This window comes from Hippocampus zosterae, chromosome 8 (assembly GCF_025434085.1).
Source record: "Hippocampus zosterae strain Florida chromosome 8, ASM2543408v3, whole genome shotgun sequence".
NCBI classification, from domain to species: Eukaryota; Metazoa; Chordata; class Actinopteri; order Syngnathiformes; family Syngnathidae; genus Hippocampus; species Hippocampus zosterae.
The window spans coordinates 25,912,405-25,934,536 of record NC_067458.1 but is presented as its reverse complement, the minus strand read 5'-3'; the positions used below and the strand labels follow the sequence as shown (position 1 = coordinate 25,934,536).

Sequence of the window (22,132 nt, the reverse complement as noted above, 5' to 3'; positions counted from 1 at the left end):
TGGGACTTCATATCCATGAGCCGGAGTCCCAGTTGAACTCCCGCCTGTGAGACCGTGCAAGCCTGGTCCGTCTTTGCTCCTCTAGAGATACCTGAACGACAATGTTGAGATAGCATCATTAGGACGGTTCGATGACAGGACCCCACCCCACCCCAAGGCTATGCAGGTCAACCTTTTGTGTACTTCCTGCTCTTGGAAGAAGAGGTTGAACACAAGGCTCGGAAACAATTTGTTGCCTTGGCGGAGTGACTTCATTTCTCATTTTTGTTTGTAGCGCTTCAATTTGCCGGGAGTCGGTTGCGTTCCACCCCACCGCGGCGCAGAAGGCCCTCCTCCACCCCGTGCGAGTCGAGGAAAATGGCAAAACCAAGAAAAGTCCACCAGCTGGACCGGGAAAAGAGAATGATATGCTGCGGTACGGGTTGCCGTAGCAACCGGAGCATTTGAATGCGAGGGTGGGGCGGGGGGGGATGTGGAGTGCTGGCCGGAAGGTGATTGCGGATGCATCGCATGGAAACGAAGACCTGGAAAGAAAAGCGGGAACGTTGATGTCTCATTCTGGGTCACAGATGGAAGAGCTCGCCTCAGGGGGAGACGGCCAACGTGTTTATGAACAGCAGTTCTTTACCAGATCGGTTCAAATGATACAAACGCCGGGGCAGATTTCGGCTTTTCGTCCCTGCGGTCGAAATGTAACGTTACGGAAACGTGAAGCCCACACAGAGCGCCAGAGGATGATGATGAAAAAAGCCTTTTTCAACCGGATTGTTGCTTTGTCTTGATTTAAAACGTCAATTTTCTTTTGTTCTGTCCGGGAAAAACGCATGCCGCCATCGCATTCTGCTGCTGCCCGCTGGAAACGCCGCAGAAAATCCATCTTGGCGCAGCAGAGGCGGGCTGAGATCGCTCCGGGGACAGGACGGAGAACGTTGAGTGAGCGTCAACACTTCCAAACGGGCTTTTGAGCGGTTTCTTGACGAGCCGACACTCTCAAGCGGAGTCCTGCTTTCTCTTCATTTCAGTTCTGCGTCAATTTCGGTTCCTTTTCCTTTCGAATATCGCACGATGCCTCGTTGATGAGCCGGCCTGTTTATTTGAAAAAGAAAAACTTTGGAGATTTTTTTTGTGTGTGTGTGTGTGGTAAATATATAATGGGACTTATCGCGGTGCGATACGATATTAACCAGAACGGCGTGAGTCCATCTCAACTCAACGGCATTTCTTGAGGATCTACATGGACCCAAAATAATTCATATTTTTCCATCATATACAATCGAATTCATAACAAAGAGCAGCATTGTGGACCAACTGGAGATGCTTGATGGAGGATTGGCCGACTCCAAAGTGAATTGTAATATTCCGATGAATAAGATGTTGTCAAAGTCCGCCTCCGGAGAAGAGGGCCTTTGTCAAAAATCGCCGGTGGGTCGGGGTTATACCTTGAACGATTTGCTCCATTCTGGGTTTTGCAGCCAAAGGAAACATTTCCTCTCCTTCTATTTGAAAATGGTGCGCGAGCGGTGGACAGTCCTTGACGTGGTGGAAGTAGAAATGGAATTGCCGGAGTCATTACGAGGGAAGTGCGGGTTGACCTCCAACGCGGATGAGGTCAAGTTGGCCCGGGTGACGGGTGAGGGAAGTGGACCTTTGAGGACCGCCTTCCGCTGCGATCGCGCATGTCTTATTATGTGAGGGGTGTGGCTTTAGTCAGAGGCACGAGAAGGAGAAATGAAACGTTTTCAGGACACATTGACGTCTCTACAGGAATTGCTCATCCCTAAATTGGCAGCAGGTGGGGAGGGGGGGGGGGGCACGAGGCCGCCATTTTTCCAATTACCGTAATGAGGGCTGAGGGCGGAGGCTCATTTCCACTCCAAATCAGTTCATGCACACCAGCGCGACACCCGAAGCGCGCCCCCCCCCCCCCCTCTTTTCGAGCGTGCGGCCGCATGTGCGTTCATCACGTGTGAGGTACACAACGTGTTCCCGCGGGTCACTTGTGGGGACCTCTCTTCTGCTTGTGGGAAGCAGAAATCAGGTCCCCACAAGGGAAAGGATTTGAAATCAATCAAGTGACTCTTCTGTATTAATCACCACAGACCCACGTCGTGTTTGTCCAAATGACCGGTATTGATGAGAAAACACTTTGGCCGGCCAATTCGACCACGCTAGGCCAGCTATTTGGAAGTTACGTTTCATCGGACTTTAACTGTGTATGCGTTTGTAGAATGTCAAGTCAAGTGTGACCGAAAGAACGAGATCCCGGATACAAGCGGCTGAAATGAGTTTTCTTCGCAGGGTGTCCGGGCTCTCCCTTAGAGATAAGGTGAGAAGCTCAGTCATCCGGGAGGGGCTCAGAGTCGAGCCGCTTCTCCTCCACATCGAGAGGAGCCAGATGAGGTGGCTTGGGCATCTGATTCGGATGCCTCCTGAGCGCCTCCCCGGTGAGGTGTTCCGGTCATGTCCCACCGGGAGGAGACCCAGAGGAAGACCCAGGACACGCTGGAGAGACTATGTCACCCAGCTGGCCTGGGAACGCCTCGGGATCCCCCGGGGAGAGCTGGAAGAAGTAGCTAGGGAGAGGGAAGTCTGGGCTTCCCTGCTAAAGCTGTTGCCCCCGCGACCCGGCCCCGGATAAGCGGTAGATGATGGATGGATGGATGGATGGAAGTCAAGTGTATTTCTCGAGCACTTTCAAAACAGCCATCGCTGCATACAAAAGTGCTGTACATGGAGCGATTGAACATGCACAATAAACAATAAAACAAATCGGTCATAAAGACGGTAGAAAGCACCAAACAGTAAAATCAAGAACAAATCTAAGGCATGCCGAGTGGAACGCCAAAGAATACAAGTGAGTTTTGGAGGAGGGTTTTGAAGATGGGCAGCGAGGGGGCTTGCTAAATGTTTAGTGGGAGGTCATTCCATAAATCAAAAATAAATTTATGGAGGGGTTAGGGGGGGGGATGAGCCCATTGCCAAGGTTGCCACGAAGATCCAAAGGCTGACTGGCACGTTGTGGAAGATGAACTTTTCTCATATTTAGGGGTGTAAATCCCCAATCAGTTTTTGCTGGCGTCATTCAGCGACTTGATGTGAAAGACGACACCACTGTCTGCCTGCCGCCTCTTTACTGTTGAACCGGCCAGTTGAAATGTCAGGTGATGAATGTTAAACCTCTGGCATTTTAATCGACAATGCTGAAGCGGATCAAGCGGCATCCCGTTTCACCGCTAAAAATGGAGTCGAGAAAAAAACAAAAACAAAAAAGCAAAACGCTCTTCACAAGCTCGTGATTGTCTGAGTGTGGCGCGTGTGTGGCACGCGGGTTCCCTCCGGGGGTCCTCGATGCGTACGATGTGGCCGAGCTCCATGTCCTGAAGTGACTTGACGAGAGCTCATCAAGCCACAAAGGACGGGAAAGAAGCCGAGGAAGCTCGATACGAGCGACTAACGAGACGGCGAGAAGCGCCCGTTTCTCCAGAGCACTCGGAAACAATCCTTCTTCTCGCCTTTGTCACATCTCGCCCGGATCATCCATCCATCCATCTTCTACCGCTTAGCCGGGGCCGGGTCGCGGGGGCAACAGCTTTAGCAGGGAAGCCCAGACTTCCCTCTCCCTAGCTACTTCTTCCAGCTCTCCCCGGGGGATCCCGAGGCGTTCCCAGGCCAGCTGGGTGACATAGTCTCTCCAGCGTGTCCTGGGTCTTCCTCGGGGTCTCCTCCCGGTGGGACATGCCCGGAACACCTCACCAGGGAGGCATTCAGGAGGCATCCGAATCAGATGCCCAAGCCACCTCATCTGGCTCCTCTCGATGTGGAGGAGAAGCGGCTCGACTCAGAGCCCCTCCCGGATCACTGGAACGCAATTTACGTTGGAGTCCGCCGATCCTCCATCAAGCGTCTCCAGTCGGTCCACAATACTGCTACTCGCCTCTTGACTGGTACTCGTAAGAAGGCGCACGTCACTCCTACCCTGGCATCCCTTCAGTGGCTACATTTTAGAGTTTTCTGAAGATCCTCTGATTTGTTTTCAAATCATGAAACGGGCTCGTCCCACCTGATCTGAGGTCCTCGGCCCCCGCCCGGTGGCTTAGCTCTGCGGGCCGGACCCTGTTTGAGGTAACAAGAACTAAACGGAGGCTCAGAGGAGATGGAGCCTTTTCCGATGCCTCCGCTCCTGAATCGTCTTTAAAATTCGTCTTCATTTTAATTTTCATTCTTTGGCTTTTGACTCGGCATGAGACTTGATTTTTTTGTTGGATTGTGCCTTCTGCCGTCTTCGCTATTCTTTATTTATGTCGTATGAATTATTTTCGCTCCGTGTACAGCGGTGGCCATTTCAAAGTGCTCGGGAAATACTGTACGGGCGAAAAAAGGGCACAAAACCAGATCATCACAAAAAGACTTGGAGTCCTCAAAAATATGACACAACACATGATCAAAAAGAGGACATCCTTCCAAAATTGAACACGTGATGAGCAAAAAAAACCAACAAAAACTGGCCAGGAATGCTGCCAAGAGGCTGATGGCGACATTGAAATGCTCTGTTGGAAACGTCAAAAATCATCAATGATGCCGATGACGTCGTTATTCTGCAAAATTGTCAGTGCCCAAATGGGAGCCCACCAAAACCCATTGATAAGGCGACACACCGCGTAGCCAAATTTGCAAGTGAAATCGGATCATTTTGCTTTGCGATTTCAAGAAAGGAAAAGCTGCACTCTTGATGTTCGGCTACGTCGTCGGCTTATTGAGCATCTTGGGCGACTCCCCCCCCCCCCCCCCCCCAAAAAAAAATGCATTGCGGTGCGCTGTTGAAATTCAGATCACAGACTTTTGCACCGCAAAGCAGGCCGCTCTCCGGGGGAACGGGGGGGGAGAGCGAGAGATGAGAAAGCGACGGAGGTGAACGACGAGGCTGTCCTGCGGCATACAGAAAAGGACGAGTTGCAACTGCAACCTTTGACGCAAACGTCCCACGCGTGCCGTTTCCAACCCGAGCCGGTTCCCGAATTTCACTTTGTCGCCAAAGCAGCGCTCTGGAACAAGAGCCAATTTGAATTAATCTCACAAATTAATTAATCTCACAAATTAATTAATCTCACAAATACTTTGGGATTTCGGACTCGAAAAACAACAAGAACAGGAGGCCCTCCATGAAAACCCCCAAGCTTGGCACTGTCATGTGAGCTGACCGGTGGGAACATTTCGGATACACACACACACACGCACACACACACACACACACACACACACACACACACACACACGCAAGCTCTCCTCCACTTGAACATGCCGTCTCCCCCCCACCCCCTGCAGTGCCTCCACTTCACTCATCACTATGGCAACCATCTACAGTAGTTCGACATTTTCCTCTGTCATCTCATATCCCCCCCCACCCCCCCCCCCCCCCCCCAAAAAAAAGTCGGCAGCATTTTGGCATTCACGCCTCGTTTCTGTCCTTGCTGTGTCCATTTCGGTTCTTCTTTGTCGAATGCAGGATTTATTTGCATTTACGACAGCCAACGTGGCGGTAGCGTAAATAAAATCAGAATCTTCATCGGTCATCCCCGTCTGTCATAAGTTCCACTCGTTAGCTGACTTTGAGCTATAGAAGGTTCTGCACGCTTTCAGCCCACCCAGTCTTGGAATGCCCCTCATTAGGGTCAAAGGTTAGTCATAATAATGACAAGTCAGGCTGCTAATGAATGAATGATGAATACAAATATGGAGGACAGGTATTAAAAAAAAAATACATGTACGGACGATTGTATGTCACCTTCTGTTTGGCTGTTGTGCTTATCGTGAGGAAGATCAGATATGATGTGCGTGTGCGAGAGAGAGCCTGGCGTCAAATGTGTTGTGGAAATGCGGACTGGCAGGCAGGTCAACAGGCAGATGGCCAAACGACGCAGGCAACCCGTGGTGGGGATTGAATTAACACGAGCATCTAATTGCATTTGAGAAGTCGGCAAAAGTACATGAGGAGAAATGATAAGTGGCATGACAACGACGGCTCAGCGGGAAACGGACGCACCGACAACGCACAGCATTTGGGAACGTCCGATGGCGCAAACGCAAAGTCTTTGCGGGCTGGCTGGTCGGCATGAAAAGCGCGAGGGCGACAGACGTAGCGTGCGGCATGAGAGACTCATTTATTGACAGTCGAAAACAAACTCTCGCATTGTTTTCAAGTGACAACTTTCAATGACAAACAGGAAAAAAAAAAAAGGCACAGACGGGATGTTTGCATGCCGCAAAATGCAGTCGCATTTTTGGGGGAACCTGAGTTTTGTTCTTCCTGCTGACAAAACAGGAAGAGCCCACTTGGATGGGCTTCTGTCATTTTTTTTTTAGACAATACTTCATATCAGTGAACAGTTTTTCTATCGCAAGAGAACAATTTTTACAGGAACTGTAATCTGAGTGTCACGGGACTGGGACTGGGTCAATACTGAGTGTTGTTTTTTTTTTTTTGCATTTGTATGCAAATTAGTAATCACAGTAGAGGTTAACATACTGGGAGTTTGGAGCCTTTTCTGTAATGCTAAAATAAGATTAAAATGTAATCAAAATATTTTTAATAAGAATCCTTTTCTGGGAGGCAAGCCTCAAGTGTGTGTGTGTGTGGGGGGGGCGATCTGTCAATTTTAAATTTAAGAAACCCCCCAAAAAAACAATGAGGTTTCTGAATCAGCTTCAAACGGCCGAAGTGAGTGTGGGTACTGTGACGTCACGAGATGAGTCGCGTAGTCCGTTGCTCTTTAACGCCCTCTGCTGGACAAGGGAACTACGTGCGCTTGGCCGCTACCTGCAGTCGCAGCCTTTCCCGCCTCTTCTTCTCCATTAGTCTGCAAGGCAAGTCCGGGTGGCAGGGTTTTGTTTGTGAAGTGTCGGCTCACAAGTTCATCACTTGAAAAGGAAAAGGGGGGAGTCGGTCACCTGCGGTTGCGGGCCTCGACCAGCTCGCTCAGCTGATCTTGAGCCACTCGCAGCTCTTCTACGCTCTGCTGGTACGTGAAATCCCGAGAGCCCGAACTCTCCAGCAAGGAAATTGTGTTGGATAGTTCACTGGTTCGATCGCGGAGTCGCTGGATGGACGTGTAAAGATTCCCGTTGCCGTCTTCCTGCAGCCATAAGAAGTGGAAGAGCGCGGACGGTTGTACCGCTGTGTTTTGTGTTGAGGCCTGTGCAAACTACGCCCCCTTGCGGCGAGCCGCGATACATTTATTTGGAAAAATAAAATCAAGCCGATGAAGTACCTTTGCGTTCATGATCTCGATGTGAACAAGAAGCGAGGCCGACTCCAGCTCCTCGCTGTAGCCGTTCTTGAGAATGACGCTTCTATAACCTGCGATGGAAACGGAGACGCTATAAAGACGACCGTCCCTCCGAGACAAATCCAAAAGCAGCGTTGGAGGAAAAACAAAACAAAATGGCCGCTCGAGCCAACCCATCCGGACAACGGGGAAGCGTACTGGATGGTTTTGATTCCTCACAGTTCCCGTCGGGGACACACCGGAAGAAAGAAACAATAAAATCCGGAAGACCAACTCCGGTGAATCCGTTTGCACGTTCCGAGAAGGTCAATGTGAAGCGCCGAACCTGTACGTAGCAGACGGACGGGGTACGTCGCCTGAGCTAAGAAGTTGGGGTCGCTGAACACGTCTTCGTCGTAGACGGTGAAGCGCAGGAGCGCGAAGGCCGGGTTGCGGACGTCGAACACAAACGGCTTGGGCGTCCACACGGGATTGAGACCGTTATCGGCTGGAAAAAACACGGGCGGGAGGCGGGTCAGCGCCCGGGCAATCGGGCTCGTCCCGTCGCGCCATCCGCGCACGACAGAAGCGCTCCGACCTACGACGTCGGTCTTAAACTTGCAGCTGTCGTAATCCGCGCCGCAGATCTCCATCTCCACGAAGGGGCAGACGATGCTGCGACCGTTTTTCGGGAGGTGCCGAGCGCCGAGCAACTGATGGCAAGAGAAGAGGGAGGAGCCTAAAAAAAAAACCCCTCCAAAAACCATTTGAGTGCCGGGCTGGCGCTCACCTCCAGCTGGATGGTGATGGGCTCCACCCGCAAGGTGTCCTTGTCAAAAGGGTCAAAGGTTTCATCCCTCATGATGTCCGGTTGGGGAACGTAGCCGCTCCCCCCCCCCAGCGTGAACAAGGCCTGGTTCAGTTGCATCGCTTTATCTGCGGGAAAGGTAGCTTTTGATCCGGCCTGTCGGAATTCAGGAGGGGGGGGTTTCTCGGGGTTTACCCACCTGGAGTCTGGAAATTGAGCGCAACCAGCTGGGAGCCGCACAGCCACATGGGGAGGGGGTCGTAGTTGGACGAGTCCAGCCTCTGGCCGCGGGGATAAACTCTGGAAAGCTGACGGCGGTTGTACTGGAGGAAGCGCTTCCCTCGGCCCCGCGTGGCCAACTTCTCCGCTTTGGTCTCCGGGAAGGACGACATGTCCCGGGGGCAGGCTCGCTCGGTCCCGATCTCTGACGGCGGCGAAATAAAAATGGGGTGTGGCCAAAGAGCAGATGGAGGTGTGTGTGTGTGGGGGGGGGGGGGGGGTCAGTCGCATCCCTTACTGTCCTCGTCGAAGGGAACGGGACGGCAGTAAACCACCAGGTCTGACAGCTCCACCGCAATCTTCTTCCTTCTCTCCATCTGCTTCTCCTCCTGCATCTGAAGAGCCTCGTTCGACTTTAGTCGCCGTGACGCTTTTTTTTGGCCGATCGGCCTTTCAAACGTCCCGATTTCGCCCGGGGCCGAGAAAAAAAGTATTTTTTCACTGACCCGCGCGCCCGCGTCGTGCGTGGCCTCCCGGATCTTGCCGACCCAGCCGCTCAGCTCCTCCGGGCCGTCACAGGCCACGTCCAGCGTCCGGAGGGGCCGAGAGGCCGAGGGGCCGCAATGGACGGTGAAGACGAAAGGCCGCGAATGTTTGCCATCTTTGTGCACCACTAAGGGAAGAAAAAAAAAGGGAACGTGGCCAGTCTTGTCGCTTGGATTTTCAATTTCAGGAGCCAAATGTGATTGATGGGGACTCACCGACGTGACACGTCTGGACATCAATGAAACCCTTGAGAAATGCACCCAGGGGACTGTTCTCTGCCGACTTCAAAAAAAAAAAAAAAAAGTCAGTGCGGGGGGAGAAGCAAGATCAGCCGTGTACTTTTTTTTACTGTCCGAGGCGCTCACTGCTTCGAGCGTCTCTCTCGTCGGGGAGCTGGGTACTTCCTCCACATAGTTTGCGGGGAACAACAGCTGCTTCTTGCCGCCGTAGTCACCTCGCCACCTTCAAAATAAAACAAAAAAAAAGGCGACTATTCAATCCGATTTATAGGCGAGAGAAGGAGACTGTTCTAGATTTTTTGTTTTTGATTGTGAGGGCTACCGTTTTGCGAGTAATTAAAACTTCTTGTGTCCACAGTTGGTGGACGGGGGGGGGGGGGGGGGGGGGGGCTTACTTCGCCACCTTCAAAATAAAACAAAAAAAACGCGACTATTCAATCCGATTTATAGGCGAGAGAAGGAGACTGTTCTAGATTTTTGGTTTTTGATTGTGAGGGCTACCGTTTTGCGAGTAATTAAAACTTCTTGTGTCCACAGTTGGTGGATGGGGGGGGGGGCGGCTTTTTTTTTTCTTTCTGTCATTATCACACATCAGCTAAAATGTCCCTCTAGTCAGGAATAATCAGAATCCTATGCCGGACTATTTGGGGCATGGGGGGGGGGGAGTGGGGGGTTGGGGGCAGATGCATTTCTGCTGTAGTTCCGTTTCAAAGTTGCATGAACCCGTCCAGGGTCCAATCGGGGCTCCCCACCACCCTGAATGGGATCAGACTTTCAAGCTTCTTCCTGGACTTGGTCCCAGGATGCGAGTCCAGCAAGCCGGTTGAGAGTTTTTGTGTTGAGACAATGACGATATTTCGTAGGGATTTTTCTTGAAGCGATTGAAGCACGCCGAGACTCACCAGCCTCCCTCCTGCTTGTCCACATTTAAGACGAGCGCCTCTTTGGGGAACCCCAACTCATCTTCCCTCTGGGCTCGGTAGTCGTACAGCGCCTTGACCGTGCACTGCGGAACGCAGCGGAGAAAGTCAAAGGCAAAGTTGGATCGCCATTTCAGACTCCCGAGATGACGACGGGCGCGCGGACGGCGCGCTCACCCGAGCGGCGGCCATCTTGTTTGCCTCCACGTAAAAATGAGGAGCGCGAGCTTCATACAAGGCCCCGTAATCAAGTTCCTGAAATGACAACAAGGAAACATCCGGAACCTCAAATTTCCTCTCTGCATTTCTGAGAGGGGCCGTTTGGGAAGCGGCCCTTTCATCCTTAAACGATGAGGACGAAAGGGCGCCAAGTTTGGAACGTCTCTTTTGAGTGACTGACCGCGGTGCCCATCCGATCCAAAGCGTCCTCATTGATGGGATAACGCAGCTTCATCTTGCGGTAGAGGGGCCGCTTCTCGTAGTAGCTCACCAGATCCACCAGACTCTCAAACTCTGCCGAGCTGCCCAGCATGAAGAGGCGACCTTCCTGCTGGATTCGACAGTGTTTGATCTTACCCTCCGCCCTGCGCACAAGTCAAAGGAGGGGGTGGGGGGGTGTTACACTTTCAATCCTCGGCACAAAGCGGATGCGCGCTTCCTTCCGCCATCGCACCTGAAGGAGATGGCGTAAGAGTTCTGCTCGCTGCGTTTCCGCACCAGGAAGGCTCCGTCTCGAGGCACTCGCATCAGCATGCGCTCGGCTTGAACTCGGGACAGGCTCGAGTGGTACCATCTGCGCGGCACGACGTCAGCGGCGATCGATCGAATGAAAAAAGGACGAGTTGTACGGGTCGCGCGAGTGCCGGGTGAGGCGCGACCTACTCTCGCCTCTCGTGCGCGTTCGGTTGAGGTAGCGGGTTGCCGAGCCTCATTTCAAACTCGTTGCAGCGCAGCGGCGTCTCTCGGTAGTGGCAGATGAGCTGGCGAAGGCTGTCGAACACCGGGTGCTCGCTCAGGTAGAAACGAGTGGCGCCGGATTCTTGACGTAAATGGATCCTGCAGTGCTGGACGCGTCCCGAGCGCCTGATGGAAGAAATCAAACGGCAAAAAAAATAAATTAAAAAAAACAGGCGTGCTGCGCCGTTGTGGGTGTGAAACGGCTGAATGGATTCCCTGCCAATCGCGCCGATTCCTCTCATTCACGGCAAAAAAAAACCCAGACGTGCTGCGCCGTTGTGGGTGTGAAACGGCTGAATGGATTCCCTGCCAATCGCGCTGATTCCTCTCATTCACGGCAAAAAAAAAAAAACCAGACGTGCTGCGCCGTTGTGGGTGTGAAACGGCTGAATGGATTCCCTGCCAATCGCTCCGATTCCTCTCATTCACGGCAAAAAAAAAAACCCCAGACGTGCTGCGCCGTTGTGGGTGTGAAACGGCTGAATGGATTCCCTGCCAATCGCACCGATTCCTCTCATTCACGGCAAAAAAAAAAACCCAGACGTGCTGCGCCGTTGTGGGTGTGAAACGGCTGAATGGATTCCCTGCCAATCGCGCCGATTCCTCTCATTCACGGCAAAAAAAAAAAAAACAGACGTGCTGCGCCGTTGTGGGTGTGAAACGGCTGAATGGATTCCCTGCCAATCGCGATGATTCCTCTCATTCACTTCCACATCTACGCGCGAGAGGCAAAGTGCTTGACATGGCGGCGGTAGACGTTGATTTGCGTCCGCGGCATAGTACGTTCCGAAAGGGGGGGCAAGAAGACCCCCACGGGCGGATGATGAGCTACCCTACGTCGAGCTCGCCCTCCACCCCTCTCACACCCCTGTCGTTATTCTCTTTTGTCTAGATTCGATGTATTTTGGGTCATCGTTTTGTGCCGTGGGTTCCGTTCCATTTGTGACCAACAGGGGGCATCGGAGGGCTTCTCCTCTAGTGTCGCACCCGTTGCTCACTAAATCTTAAGTGCTGTGATTTATTTCCTGGCGTTACTTTGATTTTTTTTTTCAGGACTCTTCGCGTCGTTTTTTCCCCCCCCCAGAGTGCCCCCGCTTGTGTTTTTGTGGATACATTTTGTTTCGTACACCTTGCGTTTCCTGCCTTCGGGTCCTCGACCGCGGTGGTTTTCAAAATCCGATAAAAACGATCGATCGGAAATCGATCCAAAAATGAAAAGCGTCACTCACCAGAAGGACAAGGTGTAGTCCCCGACAAAGGTCTCACTCTCGCGCACCAGGAAGGTGCCATCTTGCCCTCCGCCCTCGCAATAGTCCCGCAGGAGTTTTTCCGCCAGCTGACGGCCGTCGCAACCTCCGCCCAGCTTAGCGTGAAGCCAGCGCTCGGCGCCGTGCGGCTCGCCGTTGTCGCCCCGACATTCCTGAGGCGACGGCGTGACGAAAAGAGAACAAGATCGCCAACTTTCCGTCACGCTTGTCTGGCTGCCGGCTCACCTCGTTGGCGTCATCCAAATCTTCTTCTTCTTCGTCAGCCGTCTGGTAGTGGGACGTCTCCTCCGAATAGTAAATCTTCTTACTGGTCAGGACAAAATAATGCGGCGTCCAAGTCTGCATGCGGACACGCATCGTCGGGTGGTGGATGACGGAAGGCGTACAAGAGGGCGGGGCGCATTGGCGAGCACTCACGTGGTCGACGGGGTCTTGGAGGTAGAGGATGCCGTTCTTCAACGAGTTGCTGAGGTCGTTGTCCGAGGACCTGCCCGTTGGGACCTCTTCGTACAAGGTTCCCTCCACCAGTTTCTTGTGCTTGGACACAGAAATCACTTGATTTTTTTTTTTTTCAACTCCACGTTCGAGTATTTTGTGGTCGAGTGAGGCGCAGCACGTCTGATTTTTTTTTGCTGTGAATGAGAGGAATTGGTGCGATTGGCAGGGAATCCATTCAGCCGTTTCACACCCACAACGGCGCAGCACGTCTGGGTTTTTTTTTTGCCGTGAATGAGAGGAATCGGTGCGATTGGCAGGGAATCCATTCAGCCGTTTCACACCCACAACGGCGCAGCACGTCTGGGTTTTTTTTTTTTTGCCGTGAATGAGAGAGAATGTTCAACATTCACCCGCGCGGATGTTTCGGCCATTTTGGATCAATGGCGTCATCTTTCCCGCCGCTCGCGACCAAATTGAAGGATTCCGGTTCCTGATGTCCGGAATGGAGATGTTTGGTGCCGGTACCTTGATCAGGATCTTCCTGCGAAGCTGCCAGGGTGAAGGGAGGTCCTCGGCGTTGTTGTCAACGGGCTTGGTGAGCAACATCTCCCCAAAGACCTTCTTGAAGTGTGTGGCCATGTTCCTTTGTTGGACCACGCTGCAGTGGTCTTCGAGAGACAAGATGACGGGATACCTATGGACGCACGGCAATGTGAGATTTCCGGAGGGGGGTGGGGGGCGTCGAGAGAATGCAAAATGACCTACTCGGACGTAACAAAGGCGTGTTCTTTAATGGTGTGAAGCACGTCGAGGAATTTGATCTTGGAGGTTAAAGTGTGACCGTGGTAGATGATGGGCAGGTCATCGGGTCCATCCCAGCAGTCCACTGGAGTCAGACAAAAAGGTTTTCGGTACAACGTCCAAAACCCCCACCCCATGACAAGAGTTCAAGTCAACATCGAGGTCACCCGGGTCAGCAAAGTCAAGACGCACGTTCGATGCAGCGGCAGCCCATCCTCAGACAGCGAGCGTAGGCTTCGAGGGAGGACTCGCTGGAAAACTGGTCACCTGTCAGGTAGCTGAGAGCACAAGGAAACTTCAGACTTTGTCCTGTTCTCAGCGGTTCCGAGCGGCGGCACGAAACAATCAAAGGACATTTTTTTTCCCCCCCAGCACCCGCGCGAGAAATCAGACCTTAGATCTCCTTCAAGTCAAAGCAGGTCTTATCGGAAGCGTTAGGCGGTGGGATGAACCGACGCTCAAAACCGGTTAGCTTCTCTCGCTTAGATGAAGAGACACGAGAAGAAGAACGCGGAGGTTTTCGGCCAACTCGTGACGTACGTGTTGTGTGAGGAAGAGATCCAGTATTGCGCTAGCGGCCTCTTCATGTCTTCGGGAAGGAGGGGCGAGAGCTGAGGGTCACACACTGAATTCTCTTTTGAGAACAAGAAGGTCAGGAACTGTGAAAATAACGGGACACTTAACATTTCAAATGTGCCGTGCTTTCTGTTTGGCTGCGTCTCGTCACCTCGTCCAGTTGCAAGGCGGGCTCAGACTGTGGTCCGCCTCTTAGGTAGCCTGCGAGGAACTCTCTGACCCGATTCAAATCTGATGCCCAGGACACCTTGTTGGAAGGAGGGGGGAAAAAAACAAAGATGCGTGGGGAGCTCTTTCTGACTCGGACGCTTCCATTCAGACTGTGTGAACTCTACCTTTTGATCAATTTGTAAAAATTTCTGGAAGTCATAAAGGGAAATCTGGCACAGTTCTGGTCTGTCGACATTCCTGAAAACCCCAAAAAGTTGATGAAATGATAACTTAAGACATCTGCTACCTGCAGCATCTTGGAGCTATTATCTCATAAATCAGCAGAGAAAGCAGCTGCGTCGCACTCAGATTTGGAGCTATTCCGACCGGCTGAGTTCATACTTTGGCTCTGATTTCTCTGACTCCAGTTTTTTTTTTACGTGTATCTGATATTTTCAGGTCAGACTGAACAACGACACAAAATGTCCAAAATAAAAATGGCTGAACACCGAAGAAGAGGTGCAGGTAATGGCACTCACCGCAAAAGGAAGGAGAGTTCCAGTTGTTCGATAATCTGAGAGGCCAGGTGGAGGGAGTAAGTTCCAACAGGACAAGCATAAAAAAGGGACAATGTGAATGCAGTGGTGTTGTAGAAAATAAACAACTTGTGCCATCATTGCTTTTTCGAGACCACCTTTATCCTCGATAGGACTTTGCTCACGACGATAATATCGACTGTGTGTTTGCCCAACGGTGTGAAAGTGAACTTTAACGTGTTGACATGTGACTTGATCAAGTGTGTACTCTTGCCTTTGCAATGAAAGGTTTAAAAAATAAAATAAAAAAAGGCAAATCACGATATCAGGAGACTCAAGTCCCAATTTTGGTTGTTTTGACATGAAATCAATGTTGTTGTTGTTTTTAGCAACTAAACAAACATTTGTGGCTGGCTTATGGGATACCATTTGTAAAGCGGCTTATACTGAAAACAACAGCAACATTTTGTTCATTGCTTTAGAAGTGTTTTAATAACTGGTGTGGCTAATACTACTCCTAATGCTAGCTAGCTAGATAGCTCGATCAAGCTAGCTAGCTCGATCGCGCTAGCTAGCTAGATAGATAACTCGATCGCGCTAGCTAGCTAGATAGCTCGATCGAGCTAGCTAGCGCGATCGAGTTATCTATCTAGCTAGCTAGCGACAGCCATCTAGCTAGATAGCTCGATCGAGCTAGCTAGCTAGATGGCTTCATAGCTCAATCGAGCTAGCTAGCTAGATAGCTTGATCGAGCTAGCTAGCTACATAGCTAGCTAGCTCGATCGAGCTAGATAGCTGGATAGCTAGTAAATAAACAGAATACTGTACAACTATTAGCTAGTGCCTAACATCCCCATGCGATCACAGATTTCGCCAGGCTAATTGATCTGACAGTTTTGAGCAGTTGGCATTAGAGTAGGTGTGTTTTTCCCTTTACCGCAAGTATGGAAAGAAACAAAGAGTATGTACGGCCAGTGTGTAAGTGTCCTTTGGGTGCAAACAACACTGACACTTACACTCCTCTGTGCGTCAAACATCAGTGTTCGATAAAGTTGTGCAAAGTTGGGGTACACCAATTCACCGCGGGCATCAACCTCCTGGACACACATTGAGAACTTGAATGAAGACTTCAAGAAAAAAAATAAAAGGTAGCCACTGTAATGCCGTCACGTTCATTTGTCGACAGTTCATTTTTAAGTTTGGAAACACAATCGTGACCTGTAGTTTGTCTTTCAGGAAGCGCAAGTTGGGGACTCGGTAGTTGACCTGAGGCAGCAAAGCTTTCACATCCTTCAATGTGACACTGCGGGAGAGGCAGAACAGACACGAGAGCTAGCAAACACTTTTTAAGAGCCTCGGGTTCACCGACGTAGCTGCAATTGCTTTGACCATTCAACAGATCTTCGATATTAGCGTAAGACTTTTGGCAGAGGTCAAATTCTCAAAGGACGACACGCAAGTGCTCAACGGCAGCACGCGAAAATCAACGGAAAATTTGACTATTTTGTCACATTGGACGTAACGTGACGCGAGCTTCCTTTCTGCGTAGCACCGTAAGCACTTGAACGTCCAAGTCTCTCGCTCTCTCTCTCTCCTGGACTGCGAATGTTTTCCTCGCGGAAAGGAAGCGGCCCTATCGAATCCTATAGACTCACTTCCTTCACCTTATCAAGCGGCGACAGGCTGTTTGCGCTGGCGCCGCGGCAACCCAACCACAAGTCTGGCTTCAATCACGCCAAGCGCAGGAACATGGATTGACGACAAAAGTGGGCGGGGCAACCGAAGACAACTCACCTTCCCTCGTGGTCCCTGTCCATGACTTCAAACTGTTTCCTCAGCCATCTATCGAGGGAGAAGAACGTGGAGAATTACACCAAAGAGCTTTTCGGGGTACACCTCCGCCAAAATTGAACCGTTTTTGTGATTCGATTCATTTTACGCGTTTGTCGGAACACATTTATGGCAAGCGGTCTTCCCGTGATCAGGTTTGGGGACGTGGGAACGAAACAAGAGACTGGACGGATAAAAATTGCCTGACTGCCCCCCCCCACCAAGTCAAAGCGTTCCAACCTGTCAGTTTGTAGCGGGGCCGCTGCTCTCCGAGTGTCGCTCATCAGCCAGTTGAGACCAGCGATCCACATGTGCACTTCGTCCTCACTGAAGGCTTGAAAAGATCCCAAGAAAAGACGACATGAAAACGCCGACAGGACTCTCGTAGATGAAGAAACGACACAAACCAACCCTGCCCTTTATTTTCTGGCTGCTACTCACGATTGAAATACACAGCGAGCCAGAGCAAACAAAAAAAAAAGAAGGAAATGGAGTGTTTTGGGTGAGAACTCGGGAAACGTGAAACAAACTTTACATTGCTTGTTGAGATCAGATTTTAGAGCGGAGGATCCCTCATGAGAGTCTGGCTGCGTTCGGGGAAAGGAGTCAAAACAAATAGCGCCCGGGAGGGGACGGATTAGCTCTCACCCGCCCACCCACGCACACACCGACCTGCAAAACTGAGAGTCCTGAGGCGAAACTCCAGACCGTAAAGCACGATGAAGCAGAGGGCAGAGTCCACTTTACGAGCCTCCTCCGGGTAGCGCTCAAAATCTCGGGAGGCCTTTCCCAAGCGCAGCTCGCGGATCTCTCGGATGTCCACTGGATGGCAGAGGAAAAGATCGTTGTTGAAATGACTGCACATGATTGTTTTTTTTTTTTCCGTCAAACATGCGAGCGCTCTCGGAGCCCCCAAAAAATTTAGCAGCAGCATGTGGGCGTCAAAAAAAAAGATAACAATGCGATCAACAAACCTGCAAATTGGACAATTCATGGCATGCTTGGAGCTCAAGAATCCAAAATGATTATTTTCATCGTTTATTTTTCAACAAAGGCGGCCCGGTGGTCCAGTGGTTAGCACGTGGGCTTCACAGTGCAGAGGTACCAGGTTCGATTCCAGCTCCGGCCTCCCTGTGTGGAGTTTGCATGTTCTCCCCGGGCCCGCGTGGGTTTTCTCCGGGTGCTCCGGTTTCCTCCCACATTCCCAAAAAAATATGCATGGCAGGCTGATTGAACACTCTAAATTGTCCCTAGGTGTGAGCAGAGGTACCGGGTTCGATTCCAGCTCCGGCCTCCCTGTGTGGAGTTTGCATGTTCTCCCCGGGCCTGCGTGGGTTTTCTCCGGGTGCTCCGGTTTCCTCCCACATTCCCAAAAAAATATGCATGGCAGGCTGATTGAACACTCTAAATTGTCCCTAGGTGTGAGTGTGAGTGCAAATGGTTATTTGTTTCTGTGTGCCCTGCGATTGGCTGGCAACCGGTTCAGGGTGTCCCCCGCCTACTGCCCGGAGACGCCTGGGATGGGCTCCAGCACCCCCCGCGACCCTAGTGAGGATCAAGCGGTACGGAAGATGAATGAAAATGAATGAATGAATGAATTTTTCAACAAACAAAACAAAACCCATCAAAGCATGCTGAAAGAGTGAAATTATGTCAACCGGTATTGATGATAGGAATTCTCGCGGGGGAATTCCAACATCAGCAGAAATGAGAGCTGATGTTGCGGCTGAAATCTTAAAGTGAGGACGGCGCTAAGACTGGGAAAAAAAAAAAAAAAAAAAAAAAAAAGCCGCTTGGACACTTGCCACGCTTTGTGTCCACACCCACCAAAATATATATATTATTGATTTAGCAGATGTCTTCTGCTATCACACACACAGACGCACACACAATTTTCATGGTATGCGGGAGCGCAGCTTGGTGGTGGCCAAAACACTATCATGAGGGGAACATTTTGATATCTGCGATTTATTTGATTTTTTTTACCTCCCGATGTATGAATATAAGGCGGCCCGGTAGTCCAGTGGTTAGCACGTCGGCTTCACAGTGCAGAGGTACCGGGTTCGATTCCAGCTCCGGCCTCCCTGTGTGGAGTTTGCATGTTCTCCCCGGGCCTGTGTGGGTTTTCTCCGGGTGCTCCGGTTTCCTCCCACATTCCAAAAACATGCGTGGCAGGCTGATTGAACACTCTAAATTGTCCCTAGGTGCGAGTGTGAGCGTGGATGGTTGTTCGTCTCTGTGTGCCCTGCGATTGGCTGGCAACCGATTCAGGGTGTCCCCCGCCTACTGCCCGGAGACAGCTGGGATCGGCTCCAGCACCCCCCGCGACCCTAGTGAGGATCAAGCGGTACGGAAGATGAATGAATGAATGAATGTATGAATATAATATTTGTATTCGACCCCTTGATAGTTTGCCACAAGCTCTTTTTACATTCATTCATTCATTCATTCATCTTCCTAACCGCTTGATCCTCACTAGGGTCGCGGGGGGTGCTGGAGCCTATCCCAGCCGTCTCCGGACACCCCGAATCGGTTGCCAGCCAATCGCAGGGCACACAGAGACAAACAACCACTCACACTCACACCTAGGGACAATTTAGAGTGTTCAATCAGCCTGCCACGCATGTTTTTGGAATGTGGGAGGAAACCGGAGCACCCGGAGAAAACCCACGCAGGCCCGCGGAGAACATGCAAACTCCACACAGGGAGGCCGGAGCTGGAATCGAACCCGGTACCTCTGCACTGTGAAGCCCACGTGCTAACCACTGGACTACCGGGCCGCCCTGCTCTTTTTACAGTGAGTGCATATTTAAAGACTTCCTGTTAGCTAGCGAATCACACGCAAGTTAGCCTCCGAGAGACGAAATCAAAACAACAACTGCTCATCAAACCCAGTAGAAAGTTACTTTTTGACTTTCTCTGGTGTTTATATGATCACTCAATCTTCAGAATGCAAGACTTCGATTTCAGGCGGCGTCCCGGCTTCCTGTATGAAAGGTTAGGCCTTTTGTTGTGTTCAACGCGAGATAGGAAGTCAGACGCTCCCTGATTGCTCCGCACTTCCTGTGTCTCAGTAATCAAAGTTGACCATGTAATCTAAAGAGTTCATTGCAAACAAAACGCTGATTGGTGTGTGTGTGTGTGGGGGGGGGTGTTGAGGGTGGAACCCGACTTGAAAGCAAACAGTCAGGCGAAAAAATGTCACGTTACAAAAACAAGCTGGGGAGTGGAGACGACGCACGTAGGTCAGTCGGATTGGCGTGACGGAGAACAAAAGGTCAAAGAATCCGCTGAAGAACGTTGACGTAAAAAGAGAAAGCGAAAGAAAGTTGACTGAGAGGTCAGAGACAATGTGGAAAGGAGGCCCGGTGGGGTGTGGGGGGTGATTATGTGGCTGTGAGGAATAAGCAACTTGAGAAAAGACAGCTGGAGGAAAAGAGAAAGGATGGGGGGGGGGGAATGGGTTGCTGATTGAGTCGTGGGAGATTTGAGTGAAGACGAGACCTGCTGAGGTGGAATGTGCTGCCACGGGGGCCCTTTTTAGAAAGAGCCAAACAGACTTTCAGGGAGGGGGGGGGGGGGGGGTTAACGCAAACATTTTCGAATGTTCCATGTGCCTTCACGGGGTCTAACAACGACATTCGAATGAATATTGCCGATGTAGGAAAATGAGTGAAGCAGCAGAATTCGCCCGTGTTGCGCCATCTGCGCAGGCGGCCATTTTGCCTCATCTCCGTCGACTGAAAATGACATCAAAGTTGCTCACCGCTCAGGAAGCGCCCAATCACGGCTCGCAGGCCACCGAGTTGGGTGTTACAAGCGTGTTTTCAGCAAAATGATCCAAAAAAAATTTTTTTCTTCCAGTGCAAAGGGCTCTCTTGCATAAAAATGACCATTCAAGGATGGCACAAAATGGTGGAACAAGGAAGCAACTTGAAGTCCAAAAACGGATTTTGTCTATGTCATTTCACAAAAATTGTTAATACTATTCAGCTTCTATGTTTTATCCTGCACGTCATTCATGATCCTAAATAAAGTGTCATCGTATGGCGCAGTATAAGAGCCCGTGTGAGCGCAACTAAGCCTTGTCGGCCATCTTGTCGTGATTTGTGACATCTTACTTAAAACTACAGTCGGTTGAATGTTTATCAGTATGTATTTTAACAATTCTCCAAAAAGCTCGTACTCACCCTCTCCTTCGATTTTATCCGAGCTGCGACGCCACACGATTTGTCTGGTGTCCTGCTTGATCTGTACAGTCCTCCTTTCTGGACGTTGGGATTTCTTCTGGTAGAAAAGGGTCATGACAGTGCCCATCTGCAGACTGTGGAGGATGCGCGGACCGGCCTCTGCCCAGTCCATCGTCACCCTGGGGGCCGCGGGAGGCGGCCCCGTCGCCTCCTCGGCGCTGCCATTGAGGCGTCCATCCAACCTGGCGGCGCACATCCTCACTGCATCGCTATCCGTGGAAGTTTCGACGACTGCCGGGGCTGTTGGGCGCGGGACGCTCACCTTGCAAACAGGCTCACATTGAAACGCAAGTTGCAAGTAGAGTGTCGAGCCACACGACACGGGGGGGGGGGGGGGTGAATTATGACTGCTCCTTAGGTCCTCTAGAGGGGAGTGTGAGCCTCTGTTATCTTTTCCAGATGCGTCTGAGAGCCTGCGAAGTACCAAAATCCACTCATTGAGTTTTTTCTCATCACTTTTTTTCAGCGCAAACAGTCCTGCTTCAGTCAAAGTCCATGACAAAAAGTAGAGGAGATCCTTTTCACATTAAAAGTACTTGGTGTAAAATACACACACACGCCGTTGGGGCCGGGGGGGGGGGGGGCGACCGGTGCTGCGACGAAACTTCACTGAGGCTGACTATCCCGCGGATGAGGAACACCGGTAGACCGCGATGAAAACCTTGTACGGTGCCCATCCGCTGCGCCATCCTCGTGGCTCCCCGGCGAAGACACGGAAACGCAGAAGGGACGCATTTCGTTGCGGTGTTGTGCTTTTTAAAATTGGACTGGCCCAACTCACCTTCTCCTCTTGCGTGTCTGCCGAGCGCAATTCCAGGGCTGGCTAAACGTGGAGTGTACCAAAAAAAAAAGACTCCGCCCACACAGATTCTTGACCTCTCAGCGCCTTCTTTTTTTCCGTTAAACTATTTCGTGGCGCCTTTAATAATGCGCCGTTATTGCCTCACGTTAACCCCCCCCCCCAGCCATCTCCCCCCACCCCCCACACACTTAGTCTCCCATCTAAAATGACAAACTCGCCAAATACTCACTTCGTCCATACAGGGAGTGCGTCCTCTGCGGGGGACATGTGGTACTGCAACCATCCCACCAATTTCGAAGCGGAGGACTTCTTTTGACCACAACTTTTGAGGTTTGTCCTACACCCTCAGAACCAAAGTCAACAACCCAATTTGCAGGGCCCCCGAACAAGCTGGAGCAGCTTCCATAGCTCTACTGGCCTCTGTTCACAAGGAATGGCTGTTCGATAGCTGCGCCACGACTGACTGAAGGTTGTTTGTCATTTTCGATGTGGAACAAGGCGCTAAAAAGTGGGCGTGACGTCATAAATCG

General features: G+C 51.2%; 1 protein-coding gene across 3 annotated transcripts; it reads right to left on the bottom strand.

Annotated features, from left to right (window-relative positions):
• Nucleotides 1-6,134: 6,134 nt before the first annotated feature.
• On the bottom strand, nt 6,135-21,988 carry LOC127605770 (1-phosphatidylinositol 4,5-bisphosphate phosphodiesterase gamma-1-like). Of its 3 annotated transcripts, none has more exons than XM_052073536.1 (33): nt 21,832-21,984; nt 20,741-21,213; nt 17,223-17,372; nt 16,791-16,884; nt 16,515-16,562; nt 15,939-16,023; nt 15,737-15,817; nt 14,724-14,758; nt 14,370-14,442; nt 14,143-14,281; nt 13,999-14,047; nt 13,651-13,736; nt 13,423-13,543; nt 13,183-13,351; nt 12,637-12,756; nt 12,445-12,558; nt 12,181-12,371; nt 10,877-11,077; nt 10,668-10,787; nt 10,395-10,578; nt 10,172-10,249; nt 9,977-10,080; nt 9,201-9,297; nt 9,051-9,117; nt 8,796-8,962; nt 8,588-8,684; nt 8,270-8,494; nt 8,053-8,198; nt 7,861-7,975; nt 7,609-7,770; nt 7,266-7,354; nt 6,946-7,130; nt 6,135-6,854 (listed from the first exon to the last, which is right to left on the bottom strand). In XM_052073536.1, the coding sequence occupies exons 1-33, from the start codon at nt 21,867-21,869 to the stop codon at nt 6,794-6,796; spliced, it is 4,164 nt and encodes a 1,387-aa protein (XP_051929496.1). In that variant the 5' UTR covers nt 21,870-21,984; the 3' UTR covers nt 6,135-6,793. The 3 variants fall into 3 exon arrangements, 2 of the variants coding, with proteins under 2 accessions (XP_051929496.1, XP_051929495.1); XM_052073535.1 differs by having other exon boundaries at nt 13,999-14,117; nt 14,186-14,281; XR_007963663.1 differs by lacking the exon at nt 6,135-6,854 and having other exon boundaries at nt 7,078-7,130; nt 7,865-7,975; nt 13,999-14,117; nt 14,186-14,281; nt 21,832-21,988.
• Between the last annotated feature and the right edge of the window lie 144 nt (nt 21,989-22,132).

What these genes read in the sequence shown, in the direction of transcription:
- LOC127605770 (XM_052073535.1), bottom strand. Translation starts at nt 21,869, where the DNA reads ATGTCCCCCGCAGAGGACGCACTCCCTGTATGGACGAA. An exon ending in CGAGAGAGACGCTCGAAGCA is followed by an intron (nt 9,118 to 9,200) that starts GTGAGCGCCTCG and finishes TTTTTTTTGAAG; the next exon opens with TCGGCAGAGAACAGTCCCCT. An exon ending in CGTCCGTCTGCTACGTACAG is followed by an intron (nt 7,355 to 7,608) that starts GTTCGGCGCTTC and finishes TTTCCATCGCAG; the next exon opens with GTTATAGAAGCGTCATTCTC.